Raw genomic sequence first — 19154 nt, 5'->3', positions numbered from 1 at the left:
ATCAACACTCTAACAGCGACAGCGCACCCAACCTCAGCCAGAGTCAACAGCATGCAATTGCTCATTCAGAAATTCAGGCCCCACACTCGCTCCCAGCGCAGGTATTCATGCAGCTGATAGGTATGATGGCCTCCTGCATCTTTATAGTCCCTCACACAAGGCTACACATGCGTCCTCTTCAGGAGTGCTTGGCACGACAGTGGAACCAGGCTCAAGGACATCTAAAAGACCTAGTGTTGGTGACCGGTCGTGCATACAACTCTCTGCATTGGTGGAACACACAAAATCTTTGCAGGGGACGACCGTTCAAGAGCCTGTACCACAGATAGTGCTGACAATGGACGCATCTCTCCAGGGTTGGGGAGCGCATGTCCTCCATTATACAGTGCAGAGACTATGGACAGCGCAGCAGCAAAAGATGCATAACAACCTGTTGGAGCTTATGGCGATTTTCATTTCAATGAAGGCCTTCAGACTGTATCTGTGCAACAAAGTCGTGCTGATCCGGACGGACAACATGACTGCCATGTATTACATCCAGAAGCAGGGAGGCACGCACTCTCCACAATTGTCTCATCTAGCCCAGAGCATGTGGAAGTGGGCCATTCAAAGGAACATGTTCCTCATGGCGGAACATCTCCCAGGCAAAGACAACCAGATGGCGGACCTGCTCAGCAGGCACAGCCACCAGATGCACGAGTGGGAGATACACCCCTCAGTGCTCCAACCATATTTCCAGCAGTGGGGTCATTCAGAGATAGACCTATTCGCCACAAAGGAAAACACAAAATGCCAAACCTTCGCTGCCAGGTTCCCACACCCGCAGTCTCAGGGCAATGCGATATGGATGAACTGGTCAGGCAGATTTGCGTACGCTTTTCCTACAGCACCGCTCATACCGCTGGTGGCACGCAAACTGCGGCAGCACTCCATGACGCTCATCCTAGTTGCTCCAACGTGGGCACGGCAAGCGTAGTACACCACGTTCCTAGAACTTTCAGTGGTGCCTCACCAACAGCTGCACCTTAAGCCCAGTCTCCTCACTCAGAACCGTGGAGACATTCAGCACCCAGATCCGCAACAGTTGAACCTTGCAATATGGCTCCTGAGGTCATAGAGTTTGGCTACCTCAACCTGCCCCTTGCCTGTATGGACATTATCAAGGAGGCAAGGAGACCTACAACGAGGGCATGCTATGCGGCCAAATGGAAGCGATTTGTCATTTACTGTTCTAATAATGACATAAATCCGCTAGATGCATCCACGCAAAACATTAAATGTTATTTGTTGCACCTATACAGATGCAATCTGGCATATAGTTCCATTAGGATACATTTGGCCGCAATGGCAGCTTATCTTCAAAACAGACAGCATCTTTCTCTTTTTAGAGTGCCAGCCATTAAAGCTTTTATGGAAGGACTCAAAAGAGTGATTCCTCCCAGACACCCTCCTTCACCTGTCTGGAATCTGAACATAGTTCTCACCAGACTAATGGGACCACCCTTTGAACCTCTTCACTCTTGTGAGATACAGTTTCTGACATGGAAAGTGGCTTTTCTAGTGGCAATAACATCGCTAAGGAGAGTTAGTGAGCTTCAAGCCCTAACTATTCAAGAGCCATTCATACAGATTCATTCTAATCGGGTGGTGCTGCGTACCAACCCGAAATTCATGCCTAAGGTGGTGTCGCAGTTCCACATTAACCAAACCATAGAACTGCCCGTTTTCTTCCCAAATCCAGACTCGGTGGCAGACAGGGCACTGCACACGCTAGATGTTAAAAGAGCTCTCCTGTATTACATAGACAGGACGAAGGATTTCAGGAAAACTAAGCAAATGTTTGTTGCCTTCTCTCCACAACACAAAGGCAACCCCATTTCAAAGTCAGGTATAGCCAGATGGATTGTTAAGTGCATACAAATCTGTTATCAAAAAGCTAAACGCACATTAACAGTTCCCCCACGAGCGCATTCCACACGCAAGTTAGGTAACATTCCTCTAGAGGATATATGTAGAGCAGCCACATGGACCACCATACACACATTCACCAAACACTACTGCGTGGATGTACACTCCAAACAGCAAGCTGCTGTAGGTCAGGCTGTTCTCAGAACGCTTTTTCAGATTGCTGCAGCTGGCACGGGCAACCGCCGCTAAGGAGGATACTGCTATTTATTCTATGCACAGATATAAATTCAGGAGCCCACATGCCTTGAACGGAATATGCTAGTTACCAGTATGCATCTGTTCTTGGCATGTAGGGCTGCTGACATTTATTTGTAATTGTACCCAGGACCCTCTCAGTACTGCACTGGTCTAACCGCTATCTGTGGAGCATGTTGGGACACTGGAGTAAGTGTGAGGCCCTTTAACGCAGTGTCACATTTTAACATTTGGTTTTTGTATTTCATGTCTGTGGTAACTGCTAACATTGCCTTTCCGTTTTTTGTATAAGATGATTCTAGTTATTTTTGCAAATTAAATAACTATTTAAAATTTTTGAATTGTTGCAAAAGCAATGTTTTTTCAGTTTTGAAAGAGCACTGTTCTAAAGAAAATCTTTGTGCATATATATATATAAATATATATATAAAATTTTGTAACGTTCTTCGGGATCCAGCATCCTGGATTCCCCTGGAGGAGAACTAAGATTACAGGTTAGTAACTTTACTTTTCTAGATCACCATTTATTATGCAAGCATATAATATATTAAGGGGATTTGGTTGAGAAGACCAGAGAAAGGTCTTTGTGCGTGACGAGGTGGAAAGATTACAGTGAATGTGACACATCCTTTTGTTCCTAGTGTCTAGGGTAGATGAGCTCCTTCCTTCCTCTAATTTCAGTTGTTTGCTAATTCACTTCTCCAGGTTGGTGGATGGAACTTAAGACCTTTGCCTAGTTTGTAAAAGAATAAGTTCCAGGACCCCAACTTTTGCTCAGAAGCCTTCAGCCAGTACTATTTAATGTTGATGTGCCTGATACCAAGGTTGTTTCGTCTTTATTCTACTTCAAGCCTTATTTATCCACCACCATACCCTCACTGCCCCTTTATTTCACACTTGCTGGTTCCTGCTTTCTCCCTTTATCCCTATTTTTCTTTCTCTTCCACCTTTGTTCCCCCTTGTGCGTTTTCCCTCTCTTGCTTAGTTATAATCTGATGAGAAAAGATAGGTGCTAATCCCCAGAAATGAGTGCCTGTGAGCCCCACCTGCAACTGCCAGCTTAAATTAAGCACTGTTAGAGGGGAAAGGAAGGGCAGGCGGAGTAGGTACATACGCAGTGTAATTAATTTGAAATAACTAAGATGCAGTCGGATTTCCTGAAGTGAAGCAAAAATATACCCATTTCCACTCTCAAACTTCTTTTAAAAAATGTTAAAAACCCAGTGATCTGTGTTTTTTCAGACTGCATTAATGCTGGGTTTCTCTTTCCTTAATTAGGTCGTGGTATGCCCAAAGGAAAAACTGGTCGAGGTGGACGGCAAAAAAATCGTGGCATGGGTATTCAAGGAATGAACCAGTCAAATATGCCTAACAGCCAGGGTAGTCAGGATGTTGTGTCCCAGCCATTTTCACAGGGTCCATTGACACAGGGCTATATTTCAATGAGTCAACCATCTCAGATGAGCCAACCTGGTCTTTCTCAACCAGAATTATCACAGGTAACCTTTGTCTTATTGTTTTTTTTTCTGTAGCTTTACTTAAGTTATGCCATTTGTTTTTTCATCTTAAATGACTATCCAAACTGTATTGAAAAACAATGTTATTGAAAATACTTAATGCAATGCATCCTTCTTGAAATGCCTTATTTATGGTCTAAGAGACCAGTTTTTCAAGGAAACCTTCTTTATCAAGCCTTAAGATGGTTTACTTTTTCGTATATCGTGCAACGCTAATTGTTCTTTATTTTAATAACATTGAGATTATTAAACATTAATAGATCATTATTAATTTAATAACTAAGATAATGGATCATTAGTAATTTAATATTGCGATAATTGAAATTTCACCGATGAGTCCATAAGTGAGGTTTTCACTACTAGACGTAATGAAGCCGAGCTCCTTACTTACACTGTGACAGCTTTTTTTTTTTTATTCAACTAAAATGGGTCAAACTGCTCACATGGTTTTTTAACATAAATGCCTCAACCTCTGCAGTCCAGTGCACCTATAAGGTGTAATCCAGCGATAGTCCTTGTTCCAAGTACCTGTTGGCAAGATAACAACCCTCTACAATTTTCTGCCTTTAAACTAAAGGGACAATGAAAATGAGTTTTTTTTAGGGAAATGGAGGCTTTGCTAGACTCTTCACATTTATATTACTTGCTGTTTCAATGCTCACACTTCTGGCTTCTGTTAGCACCCAAGCAAAATCTGACATTTGCCTCTTCAGTCAGTTCAGTATTGTGCATATGTTATAATTTTGGCACTAGATTAAAAGATTGCTTTGATTCATAATAATGTTAACATTACAATAAACTACAATGTAATATGTCAGTTTTTCCAAATCCTGTGCTATCTTCATCTTCCATTTTAGGACAGTTACCTTGGAGATGAGTTTAAGTCCCAGATTGATGTGGCGCTGTCACAAGACTCCACTTACCAGGGTGAACGGGCTTATCAACATGGTGGTGTGACAGGGCTGTCACAATACTAGAGTGTAAGCAGTGTAATTTTTCATTCTGATCCTATGCTGCGCAAACATAGCAGATATTCTCTTCAACTGGACTAGCATTTTGTTTTTTCTGTTTATGTAATTGCTTTGCGGAGCTGATTAACACTTAAATACAAAATGCAGGGTAATATGGAACTTTTTTTCACAATATGGTGTATTAATTGCTAAACTCAAGAAGTACCTCATTTGTCTGATATAACAGATTATGAGCATGCTAGATTTCAAAGGAATTGTGATTGACAATGATTTGTTGTAGGAAGCGCTATACATTAGTTTGCATTCCCTTCACAGCAGCTTCAAAGCTGTTCCTGCTCTTTCAGGACAAAAGGACTTATCTTGATGTATGCACTTGCCTGAAATGAAGTCTTTGTTCTTGAGCAGCATGTTTTCTGTCGGTCATAAACACCTTTGAGTACTTTGCCAGAACTGTAAATCCCCATGAGCTCTTTGCCATAAGATCTCTTTATCTAACAGTGCTACTTTCTGTAATGCTGGATTTTTGGAATCCTATGTCCATATCTATTAATAGTAATGAATTTTAGCAGCTGTAGTTATCTTAAAATCTGAAAATCACTCAGAACTTACCTGTTCTCAGGTCTATGGGAGACTAAGAACCAATGTTTGCTCTTTAAATGCCTTGCATCCTGACAAACGTCATCTTTACAATTGTTCCTTAATTAAGACATTCTAGACCTGCGACAATTGTGCTTTTGGTGAACAAATGGAAAATGTTGGCTTAATATTTGATCTAGCAGTCGTTTATTTTCTCATCATTTAGTAGTATTTAAACTTCTGTTTTTTTCCCTGACTGCTTTACTGATTAAACATCCAACTTAAACCTTCCCAAGTCTCATTTAGTACGGTCACAGAGACCTGGTTTTTTATATGAGAGGCATTTCCTGTTCCTTAAATTAGCTGCTTGCCATCACTCACGGTTGGATATATTCATTTCAAATACTTATTCCCTATAAAAATGTTCAAGGCATGTGAGCTGTAGCTCACATGCCTTGCATAGCCCAGTATCTAGTTTTGGGTCCGGATGTGTGCACTTTGTTTTTGTAGCATTTTTCTTCCTGGTGGCACCCTCATCCCAAGAGAGCTCAAATAACTATTTTTTGAGCACCGAATGTAAACATAATTTAAAAAGCCACAGGATATAGGTGCATCGTCTTCAGTTAGATAATTTTGGTAAATGAATACATTGGAACATACTGAAATTGAGACTGAAAGCAATATCATTTTCTGGGGATAATTCTACATGCATATTCCTTGCCAGATTGTTAATCTCAGGAGTCCAACTTGAAACGGAAACATCGAAACTCGTTAAGCGCTGGGTTTATATCAACTCTGGCAGTGACATTGGATGACTTGACTGAAGTGATACAGCACCCAGCCTGGCACAATAACATCTGTTCCCTTTTTTCCATACAATCCAGAGCACACTCTGGGAGTTGTTTGTGCATTTCCACTCAGAAAATCTTTGTGTAGTGCTACAATGTCTCCCCAGAAGCGTTCAAGCTGTAAATGTTGTATTGATTGCGAGGACAGACATTCATTACTGACATCCACTCTATCTGTGATGCTTGGAGTAAGACCATGAGTCCAGGCCCTAAGAGTCATGTTTTTTCATTCACACCAAGGAGGCTTAAGAACAGATGGCTCTTCAAGGTCACCACCTTATTCATCCAGTAAGTGGAAGAAGCATAGAAGAAAATAACACAGCAAAGGTAGGTCTTCACAGTGACACTCTTTCCTGCAGGATCATCATCCTCTGAGATAGAGTTGATGAAGTCCGCTCCACCGAGTGGTACATCTGACACCACAACTGGAGCCAACCCTGGATTTGGCCCCGGCTCAAGCTTATCTGAACTCCCCAGCATTGGGTATTCACCCAGTAGTGTTCCTTAATTCATCACATCCATCATTGGGTGCTCCAAATTGTCCAGAATGGTTGCTCCTTTCCTGACCAACAACCTCAACATGCTTTCTACCCCACAACACATCCTGGAGGCCCATTTGTCCATAATCCAAGGAGAAAGGCAAGTTCAAAATGGTCACCCTTTTCTGATAGATACATCTGCCGTGTGGATTCCTCACCTTGTGAATATCCCCCTTGCGCCAGCAACGTTCGGAAATTTTCTTCGTAGTACGCCGACGTGGGCGACGTCACAGGAGCACGGCATCGCGCGCGACTCCGTCTGACGTCACCGACCCCATATCAGGCCCACGCCGGCGTGATGACGTCAGTTCCCTTTTTTCCGCGTCTTCGACGCTAACGGTTTTCGGGATCTTACTGAGATACTTAGTATCTTTCTGTTTATTAATAGACACTGTTTCTCTCTTACGAATTGATTCTTCTCCGAAGATGTCGTCGAGGAAAACAGGCTTTAAGCCGTGTAGGTCTTGTGCCCGCACGATGTCCATCACTGACCCACATAAGGACTGTTTGTGGTGTCTTGGTTCGAGTCACGACGTCAAGAACTGCAATTCCTGTTTTAAGATGAATCCGAAGGCACTTCGAGAACGTGAGGCTAAATTACTTTTAGCTAAGGTAAAACAGGATTCTGGACGTTATTCAAGATCGACGTCACGGAGGTCGAAGTCGAAGCAAAGGTCTCGATCGAAGTCGGTGTCGGCGTCGAGATCCAGAGCGGGTTCGAGATCTGGTGAGGATACGAGATCTAAAGAGAAATCGAAATCCAGGGAAAGATCGAGGTCTAGATCTAAATCGGCTTCCGGTCACGCTTCGAGCTCCTCGAGGAGAAAGCATAAGAGGAGGAAGCACAGTTCGAAACATCATTCAGAGAAGGAATCCTCTGACTCGAAGAGAAGATCTCATAAACATAGTAAGGACTTTGTCTCTCCTTCTCCTGCTTTATCGAAAGAAGGTTCTCCGGCCCCGGAGCCAGAACCGGAGCCGGATCCGGATCCGATGTCCTCGGAACATGAAGAGGAAGAAGAAGTGATTCCTCAAGAACCGACTCCAGCGGAGACTCCTGCGGATCCGGAAGGTCAGAGTGAGGGTGTGTCGGGGCGACCTCCATTGGATCCGGTAGGTCTGTACCCTCCCTTTCCTGGTCCTGGACAGGATCCCTCGCATTTTTTAAATGCAATGTTCGGAGTATATTCCAGGGCAATGTACCCCACTGGAGCACCTGTTGGTCCCATGGGTCCATTATCATACAATCTGGGTATTCCTCAGTCGTATGCCCCAGCTCCGTTTATGCCATTCATGCCGGCGCCTCTTCCACCATGGCTCGGTACGGCTCCACCGAGGTCTTCGACTCCGCATGCGGCTTCGCCGGCTCCGGATCGACCTCGCAGTCGAGATCGAGGTTCCACACCTATTCATGACTCTCGTCCTGCTCCGGCTCCTCGATCGACGTCGGAACCGGCTCCGTCGGAGTCGTTACCGGATCCGTCGACGTCGATTCGTTTGGAGTGGTCGAGGCGAAGAGCTCAGCGCCTTCTAGAACAAAAAGATGATGAGAGTTCTGATGTGGAAGAAGGCGAGCTTCCTGATCATGACGATGATTTCGATGAACTTCGGGATGCTAGTGGTCTAGAACTCTCTCCTGAGTGGGTTCTGCCTTCAGCTTCTGATGCTCCATCTAGAGACGTGGCACCCTATCACGTGGTCATTAGGAAGGCTGCTGACCTTCTTAATTTAAAGCTGCCCACAGTGGAGTACAAACCCAACATCCTCACTGAAGTCTTACATTCTCCTTCTTCAATTGTGGAACCTACACTGCCATTTACTGATGCCTTGACGGATCCAATAAAGGAGATTTGGAAGAAGCCTTTATCTGCTCCTGCAGTTTCAAGAGTTATTGCAAGGCGCTATAGGGTGGCTCCTGATGACCCTGCATTTCTTTCTACGCATCCATCTCCGGAAAGTCTTGTGGTTCAGGCGGCTTGCTCTAATAGGGCTGCTGGCTCCTTCCCTCAAGTGCCAGCTGACAAAGAGTCTAAAAAATTAGATCTGTCTGCGAAGAAGACTTTCTCTTCTGGGAGCATGGCTCTTAAATCATCAAATGCTACTTGCCTTTTAGGTAGATACGTGCATGCGCTAATGGACTCAGTGAAGCAATTATCATCAAAACTTCCTGAGGATGATAAGAAGAACTTTAATGAGGTTGTCTCTGACACTCAGGCTGCTGCCCGCATGGTCATTCAAAGCGGTATGGACACTGTAGATTCTGTTGCTAGAATTATGGGTTCATCCATTGCGACCAGGAGAGCCGCATGGCTAAAGTCTTCAGATTTCTCTGCGGATGTGCAATCTACATTGCTGGACTTACCCTTTGATGGAACTGGCCTTTTCGGTAAGAAGGCTGATGTAGCCTTGGAAAGGTTTAAGGACAGCCGTGCCACCGCTAGATCTTTGGGTCTGCAGATGAGAGGATCGACGACTAAAAAGTTCAAAGGATTTGGCAGATCTTCTTTTCGTCCCTTCAAGCAGGGCCAACAACAACAACAGCAACAGCAGCAAAACCCTCTATATAGATCCTATAGAGGTAAACAGAGGGGTCGTGGACGTGGACGTCAAGTCTCCTCTTCCTCCACTTCCTCCAATAATGCCCAACCCCCACCCGCATCAGCAAAGCAGCCCTAGATCCACCATTCTGGATCATGTAGGGCCAGTAGGGGGTCGGCTTACTCATTTTCTACGAGATTGGGAATCGGTTACATCAGATCTTTGGGTTCTCAATCTCGTAGAGAATGGGTATGCACTTCCTTTTCAGGAATTCCCTCCCAATTACCCTCCTTGCCAAGGTTATTGTTCGGAGGACCACCTGCTTCTCCTGCAGGAGGAAGTCCTGGCACTGTTTCGAAAGGGTGCGATAGAGGTGGTTCCAGAGCAGGAGAGGGGTCAAGGGTGCTACTCCCGGTATTTCTTGATTCCCAAGAAGGATGGCAGGCTTCGGCCTATCCTGGATCTCAGGATTTTGAAGCTCTATCTCAAACAGGAGAAGTTCAAAATGCTCACCCTTGCTCAGGTTCTTCTAGCGCTGATGGAAGAAGACTGGATGGTGTCGATCGACTTGCAGGATGCGTACTTTCACATCCCAATCCTGAAGTCGCACAGGAGGTATCTCCGTTTTACGGTAGGATCGCAACACTACCAGTTTGCGGTCCTTCCCTTTGGACTTACTACTGCGCCTCGAGTCTTCACCAAGGTGATGGCAGTGGTGGCTGCGCATCTCAGAAGGTCAGGGATTCCTGTATTCCCTTATCTAGACGACTGGCTGATCAAAGCAGAGTCGCCGGAGATGGTGCTCCATCATCTGCAGGAGACAACTCAGTTGTTACACAGGTTGGGTTTTTCGATAAATGTACCCAAGTCTCACCTGGTGCCCTCCCAGCGCAACCTGTTCATAGGTGCGGTACTGGACACTTCTGTATGTCGTGCATTCCCTCCACCTCAAAGAATTCACGACATTCAGGAGATGATTCCTTTATTCTACAATGGAGCGGTTGTTCCGGTCCTGAAGGTCCTTCGTCTGCTCGGTCTGATGGCTTCTTGCATTCTGTTGGTCAGTCATGCACGCTGGCACATGAGGGCACTCCAGTGGTGCCTCCGCAGGCAGTGGTATCAGCACAACGGAGATCTCAGGGAGTCAGTGAAGATCTCCGGGGAAGCTGCAGCGGATCTGTCTTGGTGGAGCGTGGAAGGCAATCTGTCACAAGGAAAGCCTTTTCAGCTACCTCCATCAGTGGCCACAGTGATTTCGGATGCGTCCACTCTCGGGTGGGGTGCTCATCTGGGAGACCTGGAGGTCAAAGGTTTTTGGTCTCCGGAAGAAAGGTTGTTTCACATCAACCTTCTAGAATTGAGGGCGATACGTTTGGCACTCAAGGCCTTCCTCCCCTCCCTTCGCGGTCGTTCGGTTCAAGTCCTGACGGACAACACGACTGCGATGTGGTACATCAACAAGCAGGGAGGAGTAGGGTCGCAGTGTCTCTGCAGAGAGGCTCTGCGTCTCTGGTCCTGGGTTCAGGACCATCAGATTTGTCTGGTGGCAAATCACCTGGCCGGAGTTCTGAACGTTCGTGCAGACAGTCTCAGTCGGCAGTTCTCTGCCGACCACGAGTGGAGGCTTCACCCAGAGGTTGTTCACGACATCTTTCGGATGTGGGGGACTCCTCGGGTGGATCTATTCGCCACTCGCGAGAATGCTCACTGCCTTTCGTTCTGCAGTCTCCAGTATCCGATGCAAGGAGCATTGGGGGACGCGTTTCAGCTGAGTTGGGGAGATCAACTCCTTTACGCGTTTCCTCCCATACCTTTGATTCCTCGGGTTCTGAGGAAGATTCGTCAAGACCGGGCCCAAGTCATATTGGTCGCCCCGGATTGGCCAAGAAGGGTGTGGTACTCAGACCTTCTCCGCCTCTCCTCTCACCCGCCGCTCCGTCTCCCTCACAGGGCAGACCTCCTCTCTCAGATGGAGGGGCAGGTTTTACACCCCCACCTCCAGACATTACACCTTCATGCCTGGAGATTGAACGGGGCAACTTGAGTTCTTTTTCTCTCCCTCACGAGGTAGTGGATGTCATTCTTTCTGCCAGGCGTGACACCACTAAGTCCATTTACTCCTATAGGTGGTCTAAATTTGTTTCTTGGTGCAGGGAGAGAGATGTTGACCCTTTGAAGGCTCATTTGTCTAATATTTTACAATTTGCCCTTTATCTGGCGCAGCAAGGTTTGGCTGTGGCCACGGTCAAGGGGTATCTTTCTGCCTTATCGGCATTTCTATGTTTGCCGGATCAGCCATCTCTCTTTAAATCTCCGGTGGTTTTGAGATTCTTGAAGGGTCTCATAAATATGTTCCCTCCTACTCCTTTTGTTGTTCCTCATTGGGATTTGAATCTTGTGCTGACCTTCTTAATGGGTTCTCCCTTCGAGCCCTTGCACAAGTGTCCATTGAGGCTTCTATCTTTTAAAACGATCTTCCTCGTTGCAATCACCTCGGCAAGGAGGGTAAGTGAGCTTCAAGCTCTAAGTTCCAAACCCCCATTCCTGACCATTCATGCTGAAAGGATGGTTCTCAGGACCAGGGCTGCTTTTCTGCCTAAGGTGGTGACTCCTTTCCATCTTGGGCAGTCCATTACCCTTCCTACCTTCTATCCTCCCCCTCACCCGTCTAAGGAGGAAGAGAGACTGCACCGTCTGGACCCTAAGAGGGCGGTGTCGTTCTATCTGGACAGGACTAAAGACTTCCGGATGGATGACCAGCTGTTTGTTGGTTTTGCTGGCTGCAAGAAGGGCAGAGCGGTGCACAAGCGCACACTTTCCAGGTGGATAATCCTGTGCATCAAGATCTGCTACTCTCTTGCTGGTAAGGACCCTCCTGAGGGTATTAGAGCACATTCTACTAGAGCAAAGTCTGCAACATCTGCTTTGTCTAGGGGTGTACCTGTTGAGGATATTTGCAAGGCCGCGACTTGGGCCTCCCTCCACACTTTCGCGAAGCATTACTGCTTGGATACCGAGGTGAGGAGGGATGGCCACTTCGCGCGCTCTGTCCTCCAAGACTTCCTGGTGTAGCAGAGTGGGCACCCTCCTCCGGGAGTGGGGACTGCTGTGGGAATCTATTCACAAGGTGAGGAATCCACACGGCAGATGTATCTATCAGAAGAACAAGTTACTTACCTTCGGTAACGCTTTTTCTGGTAGATACTATATCTGCCTGTGGATTCCTCACTGACCCACCCGCCTCCCCGTTGTCCACTCTGCTATACCTGGTCTTTCTGTATATATGTTTATACTATTGATTTAGTTCTATTTGTACTGTGTACATTGTATATTTGCATATTTGCTGTCGTTGGTCCGTCCGTGTGCCTCGAAGGCACGGAAAAAAGGGCGGAACTGACGTCATCACGCCGGCGTGGGCCTGATATGGGGTCGGTGACGTCAGACGGAGTCGCGCGCGATGCCGTGCTCCTGTGACGTCGCCCACGTCGGCGTACTACGAAGAAAATTTCCGAACGTTGCTGGCGCAAGGGGGATATTCACAAGGTGAGGAATCCACAGGCAGATATAGTATCTACCAGAAAAAGCGTTACCGAAGGTAAGTAACTTGTTCTTCGCAAGTTTTGCATGGCCTGGATATAGGAGACTGTATGGTGGTGTTGGACCGGCAGGATGTCTACTTCCACCTCCCCGTCCTGTAGTTATACAGAGACTTCCTCAGTTTCATGGAGACCAGGAGCAGTTTCAATTCTCGGTGCTCACCTTTTGCCTTTACCAGTATACCTCAGGTGCTCAAGAAACTGATGGTGGAGGTCACAGCCCATCTGGGAAGATTGTAAGTACTGTCCCCATACTTAGACAACTGGCTGCTAAAAGCAGGCTCACCACAAACAGTCATAAACCACCTCCAGGCAGCAGCCAACATGTTCATATTGTTGGGTCTTTCCATCAACATGCCAATGTCACACCTGACTCCATCACAGAGGCTCCTTTGCGTTGGAGCCATTCTGGACTGGTTTATTTATGTGCATCAGCCAGTGCAGGACATTCCGGCTGTGAACCCCATGTTTCAGTCTTCAACCGGGGTCTCCGATAGAGTAGCTGAGTCTTGGCATCATGCTTGTGGATCATGTCAGGTGGCATATATGGGCTCTGCAGTGTCATTTGAAGTATTGTTGAGCTAAGCATCAAGGAAACCTGTCTTATTTACATCCAGGTGGCAGAGAAGACTTCAAAAGAGAGCTGCAGTGGTGGCTTTGGACTGCAATTAGACCATTGGCAAACCCTGCGTCCTTCCCCACCCAGAGCTAACAGTTGTGAATGCTGCATCGTTGCTTGGTTGGCGTAATCATCTGGGAGAGGTAGTGATCAAAGACCTCTGGTCTCAAGCAGAAGCCCAGCTCCACATCAGTTTGTTGAAGCTGCAGGCGATACACTTGGCACTGAAAGCTTCTCTTCCAGGGGATACTCATCAAAGTCATAAGCACTGAATAGTCCCGCCCACGTGCGGGACCCCGAAGCAATAGCCAATAATATGCATATATCTACATATATATTTGAACCCCACGCTCACCCTCAAAAGAAAGAATGAGCCCGACATGTGCTGGCTCCCACCAGGATTTATTCCGTGTAAAATAACAGCAAAGTCCAGGAAACGCCAGGCAGACGCGTTTCTAGCGAGTGTCTTAGCTTTCATCAGTGCCGGTTCTCGTTTCCTCATAGTTCCTCACACCTGGGGATAATCAGGGTCCGGAGCATAACTCTGGTCACTCCTTTTTAGGTCGAGCGTAGCGAATGGCCTCATGTATACTTTAGTATACCTATGTGCTTACTGAATATGTGGACACGAGTAAGACGCGCGCATTTCCGTCTCGGATTTGACCTCGTGAGCGCGCTTTTGCTGCTGGCTGTTTGCTGTGAATGTCGGATTCTGACGCGCGCCTTGGGATTGGGTCGCGCGCGTCAGAATCCGACTCTGCCATGCTCCGTAGGTTTCAGTTTCGTTTTGACCATCTGCACGACGCGACGCGACCGGGCACATAGTTAGTGGCCAGCACTTTCCTTCAGTTGCTGGCGAGGATGCAGTGTCGTGAGACCACCGCTAGCCGATAGTCTCTGAGAATACCATGATTCTCTCCGCTGAAAACAGCAGGCCACACTCTGTTCCTGGAAGTTTCTTGAGGAAAACGGAGGTGCGCAGTGCCGGGAGGCTCCCTTCTAGACCTCATTCGGGACAATGCACAATGAACGGTAAGCGTTCCTTGAGCACACACAGGCCACAACCGCTTTTTCAGTACGGCGGGCTGTGCCTAATAATGCTGGCGGTGCAAACAGGTGGTCGGGGCATGGCCATTGTCCTGGGGGCTGCTCCAGGAGGCGTTGCGGGCTCGCTTTTCCCCGCTGAAGGGAGAGAGGGGCACGCTGTGGCTCCTTCAGGACACTGCTGGCAGGACGCTCCTCGCAGGACACCGAGAGAAGGTGCACAAGTGGCGGGGTTTGCAGTTAGCAATTTGTCTGCAGCGCCAGCGCGTGGGGTGTCACGGGTAGGTTGCTGCGGGGGCATGTGCAGAGGGACAGCCGTAGGGCCTTACCGCTGGATGTTAAAATCTTTGTCCGGTTGTATTCCGCCCGACTCCCCCTAATCGCGCTGGCAGCAGGTGTGATACAGGGTGACTCTGGCTCCCAGATAGCAGCAGGGCGGCTTATCGACCTTGAAGTTCCCATGGCTGCTGCTTTGCATGCGTACAAAACAGGCCTTCCTAGCGCTGCGGGCTGTACTCTGCTTTTCCGGCGCTAGATGCATAGGTGCACAAGTGTGTTCCACATATGCCACTGCAGTAAAGATAACAATGTTTGCTACGAGCCTAATTTGCAATTTATTATGCCGTCGCTGTCTCCTTTCCCAACACTTCCAGAAACTATTCAAACTTATCATACTCGCCCAGACTGCTTGGCTCCCTTAGTTTTCTGATAAAAAAGCGTGAATATAGTACAATTAGCTTACCCTTTGTGATAATCTAAAACATCTTTCGACAAAATGGAGCGGCTTTAGTTTTTTTTGCTTGCTTTGGTGCATTTAATAAATGTATTTACTTATTTTAAAAATATGTTTACAATTTGCTGTTATGGAAATTGAAGTAGAGGATGTGGCATAATAGCCAAAGCCGCTGACTTTAGTGCTGGGGAACAAAGTCCGCATTTCGGGGTCAGCTCAACATCTTGTTTTTTAAATGGCTACTGCATCATGACGTACACGTCATCACACTGGTGTCACTGGAGCGTCTTGACAGATACATGCACATATGAGATGGAGACGTCAGATACATGCACATGTGAGATGGTGACGCCAGATACATGCACATGTGAGATGGTGACGCCAGATACATGCACATGTGAGATGGTGACGCCAGATACATGCGAGATGGTGACGCCAGATACATGCACATGCGAGATGGTGACGCCAGATACATGCACATGCGAGATGGTGACGCCACATACATGCACATGCGAGATGGTGACGCCACATACATGCACATGTGAGATGGTGACGCCAGATACATGCGAGATGGTGACGCCAGATACATGCACATGCGAGATGGTGACGCCAGATACATGCACATGCGAGATGGTGACGCCACATACATGCACATGCGAGATGGTGACGCCACATACATGCACATGCGAGATGGTGACGCCAGATACATGCACATGCGAGATGCTTTATCGCCAAATTTAAGCACCCTCAACTTCATCTTTGACTCTTCAATCTGGGTCACCCTCACACACCCTCTCACACCCTCACCCTCACACCCCCACACTCACACCCCCACATCCTCACCCTCACACCCCCTCAACCTCACACCCCCTCAACCTCACACCCCCTCAACCTCACACCCCCTCAACCTCACACCCCCTCAACCTCACACCCCTCAACCTCACACCCCCTCACCCTCACATACCCTCATCCTCAAACCCCCTCACACCCCCTCACACACACCCTCACCCTCACACCCCCTCACCCTTACCCTCACCATCACAAACCCACCCTCTCTCACCCTCACACACACTCTCACCCCCCTCACCCTCACACCCCCTCACCCTCACACCCCCTCTTCCCCTCTCACCCTCGCACCCCCCTCACCATCACACACCCCCTCACACACCCCCCTCACCCTCACTTACCCGCTCACCCTCACTTACCCGCTCACCCTCACTTACCCGCTCACCCTCACTTACCCGCTCACCCTCACTTACCCTCTCACCCTCACACACCCTCTCACCCTCACACACCCTCTCACCCTCACACACCCTCTCACCCTCACACACACCCTCTCACCCTCACACACCCTCTCACCCTCACACACCCTCTCACCCTCACACACCCTCTCACCCTCACACACCGTCTCACACTCACTCACCCTCACACACCCCCTCACCCTCACACACCCCCTCACCCACCCTTTCACCCTCACACACCCCTTCACCCTCACACACCCCTTCACCCGCACACACACCCTCAGCCGCACACACCCCCTCACCCTCACACACCCCCTCACCCACCCCCTCACCCTCACACACCCCCTCACCCTCTCACACCCCCCTCACCCCTCACACCCCCTCATCCTCACCCTCACACCCCCTCAGCCTCGCATCCCCTCACCCACCCTCACACCCCCTCACCCTCACACCCCCTCACCCTCACCCCCTCACCCTCACACCCTCACACACCCCCTTGCAACCCTAACGCCCCCTCACTCACCCTCACTCACCCTCACTCACCCTCACTCACCCTCACTCACCCTCACTCACCCTCACTCACCCTCACTCACCCTCACTCACCCTCACTCACCCTCACACACCCTCACACACCCTCATACACCCTCACACATCCCCACAACCCCTCACACTCACCCCCGCACCCCCTCACCTCACACCCCCTCACCCTCACACACCCTCACCCTCACACCCCCTCACCTCACACCCCCTCCTCTCACCCTCACACCCCCTCACCCTCACACCCCCTCACCCTCACACCCCCTCACCCTCACACCCCCTCATCCTCACACCCCCTCATCCTCACACCCCCTCATCCTCACACCCCCTCATCCTCCCTCAGACCCCCTCACCCCCTCACCCTCACACACCCTCACACACCCCCTCACCCACCCCATCACCCTCACTCACACTCTCACCCATGCTCACCCACCCTTTCACCATCACTCGCCCTCACCCTCACTCACCCTCACACAACCTCACCCACCCCTTCAGCCTCACACACACACCATCACTCTCACACACACCCTCACACTCACACACACCCTTACCCTCACATACCCTCTCACACACCCTCACCCTCACACACCCTCACCCTCTCACACCCCCTCACCCTCTCACACCCCCTCACCCTCTCACACCCCCTCACCCTCACCCTCACACCCCTTCACCCTCACCCTCTCACACCCCCTCACCCTCTCACACCCCCTCACCCTCTCACACCCCCTCACCCTCCCTCACCCTCACCCTCTCACACCCCCTCACCCACTCACACACCCTCACCCTTGCACGCCCTCACACTCGCACTCTCACACACCCTCACTCTCACACACCCTCGCTCTCACACACCCTCGCTCTCACACACCCTCGCTCTCACACACCCTCACACTCACACACCCTCACTCTCACACACCCTCACTCTCACACACCCTCACTCTCACACACACCCTCACCCTCTCACATACCTCTACCACTCTACCGCCCTCACTCTACCGCCCTCACTCTACCACTCTATCGCCCTTACCCTCACACCCCCTCACCAACTCACCCTCTCTCACCCACACACTCACCCCCTCTCACCCTCACACCCCCTCTTCCCCTCTCACCCTCACACCCCCTCTTCCCCTCTCACCCTCCTCACCCTCACACACCCCCTCACACACCCTCTCACCCCCCTCACCCACCCGCTCACCCTCACTTACCCTCTCACCCTCACTTACCCTCTCACTCACACACCCTCTCACCCTCACACACCCTCACACACCCCCTCACCCTCACACACCCCTTCACCCACACACACCCCCTCACCCACACACACCCCCTCACCCTCACACACCCCCTCACCCTCCCTCTCACACCCCCTCACCCCCCCTCATCCTCACCCTCACACCCCTCAGCCTCGCATCCCCTCACCCACCCTCACACCCCCTCACCCCCACACACCACCACACCCTCACACACCCCCTTGCAACCCTCACACACCCTCACACACCCTCACTCATCCCCACACCCCCTCACACTCACCCCCACACCCCCTCACCTCACACCCCCTCACCCTCACCCCCCCCACCCTCACCCCCTCACACCCCCACACCCTCACACACCCCCTTGCAACCCTAACGCCCCCTCACTCACCCTCACTCACCCTCACTCACCCTCACTCACCCTCACTCACCCTCACTCACCCTCACTCACCCTCACTCACCCTCACTCACCCTCACTCACCCTCACTCACCCTCACTCACCCTCACACACCCTCACACACCCTCATACACCCTCACTCATCCCCACAACCCCTCACACTCACCCCCTCACCTCACACCCCCTCACCCTCACACCCCCTCACCTCACACCCCCTCACCTCACACCCCCTCCCCTCACCCTCACACCCCCTCACCCTCACACCCCCTCACCCTCACACCCCCTCACCCTCACACCCCCTCACCCTCACACCCCCTCACCCTCTCATCCTCACACCCCCTCATCCTCCCTCACACCCTCAGACCCCCTCACCCTCACACACCCCCTCACCCTCACTCACACTCTCACCCATGCTCACCCACCCTTTCACCATCACTCGCCCTCACCCTCACTCACCCTCACACAACCTCACCCACCCCTTCAGCCTCACACACACACCATCACTCTCACACACACCCTCACTCTCACACACACCCTTACCCTCACATACCCTCTCACACACCCTCACCCTCACACACCCTCACCCTCTCA

General features: G+C 49.7%; 1 protein-coding gene across 3 annotated transcripts in view; it reads left to right on the top strand.

Moving 5' to 3' along the window:
* Window positions 1–19154, top strand: part of UPF1 (UPF1 RNA helicase and ATPase) — a 276443-nt gene that overhangs the window by 239765 nt on the left and 17524 nt on the right. For all 3 annotated transcript variants that reach the window (XM_078669700.1, XM_078669698.1, XM_078669699.1), the window contains exons 22-23: window positions 3442–3662; window positions 4538–4660. In XM_078669700.1, the coding sequence (XP_078525826.1) occupies window positions 3442–3662; window positions 4538–4657 (341 nt within the window). In that variant the 3' untranslated portion in view covers window positions 4658–4660. The remainder of the gene's footprint in view (window positions 1–3441; window positions 3663–4537; window positions 4661–19154) is intronic.

Source organism: Lissotriton helveticus, chromosome 12 (genome assembly GCF_964261635.1).
Source record: "Lissotriton helveticus chromosome 12, aLisHel1.1, whole genome shotgun sequence".
Classification (NCBI taxonomy): Eukaryota; Metazoa; Chordata; class Amphibia; order Caudata; family Salamandridae; genus Lissotriton; species Lissotriton helveticus.
This window is presented reverse-complemented; position numbering and strand designations above follow the sequence as displayed.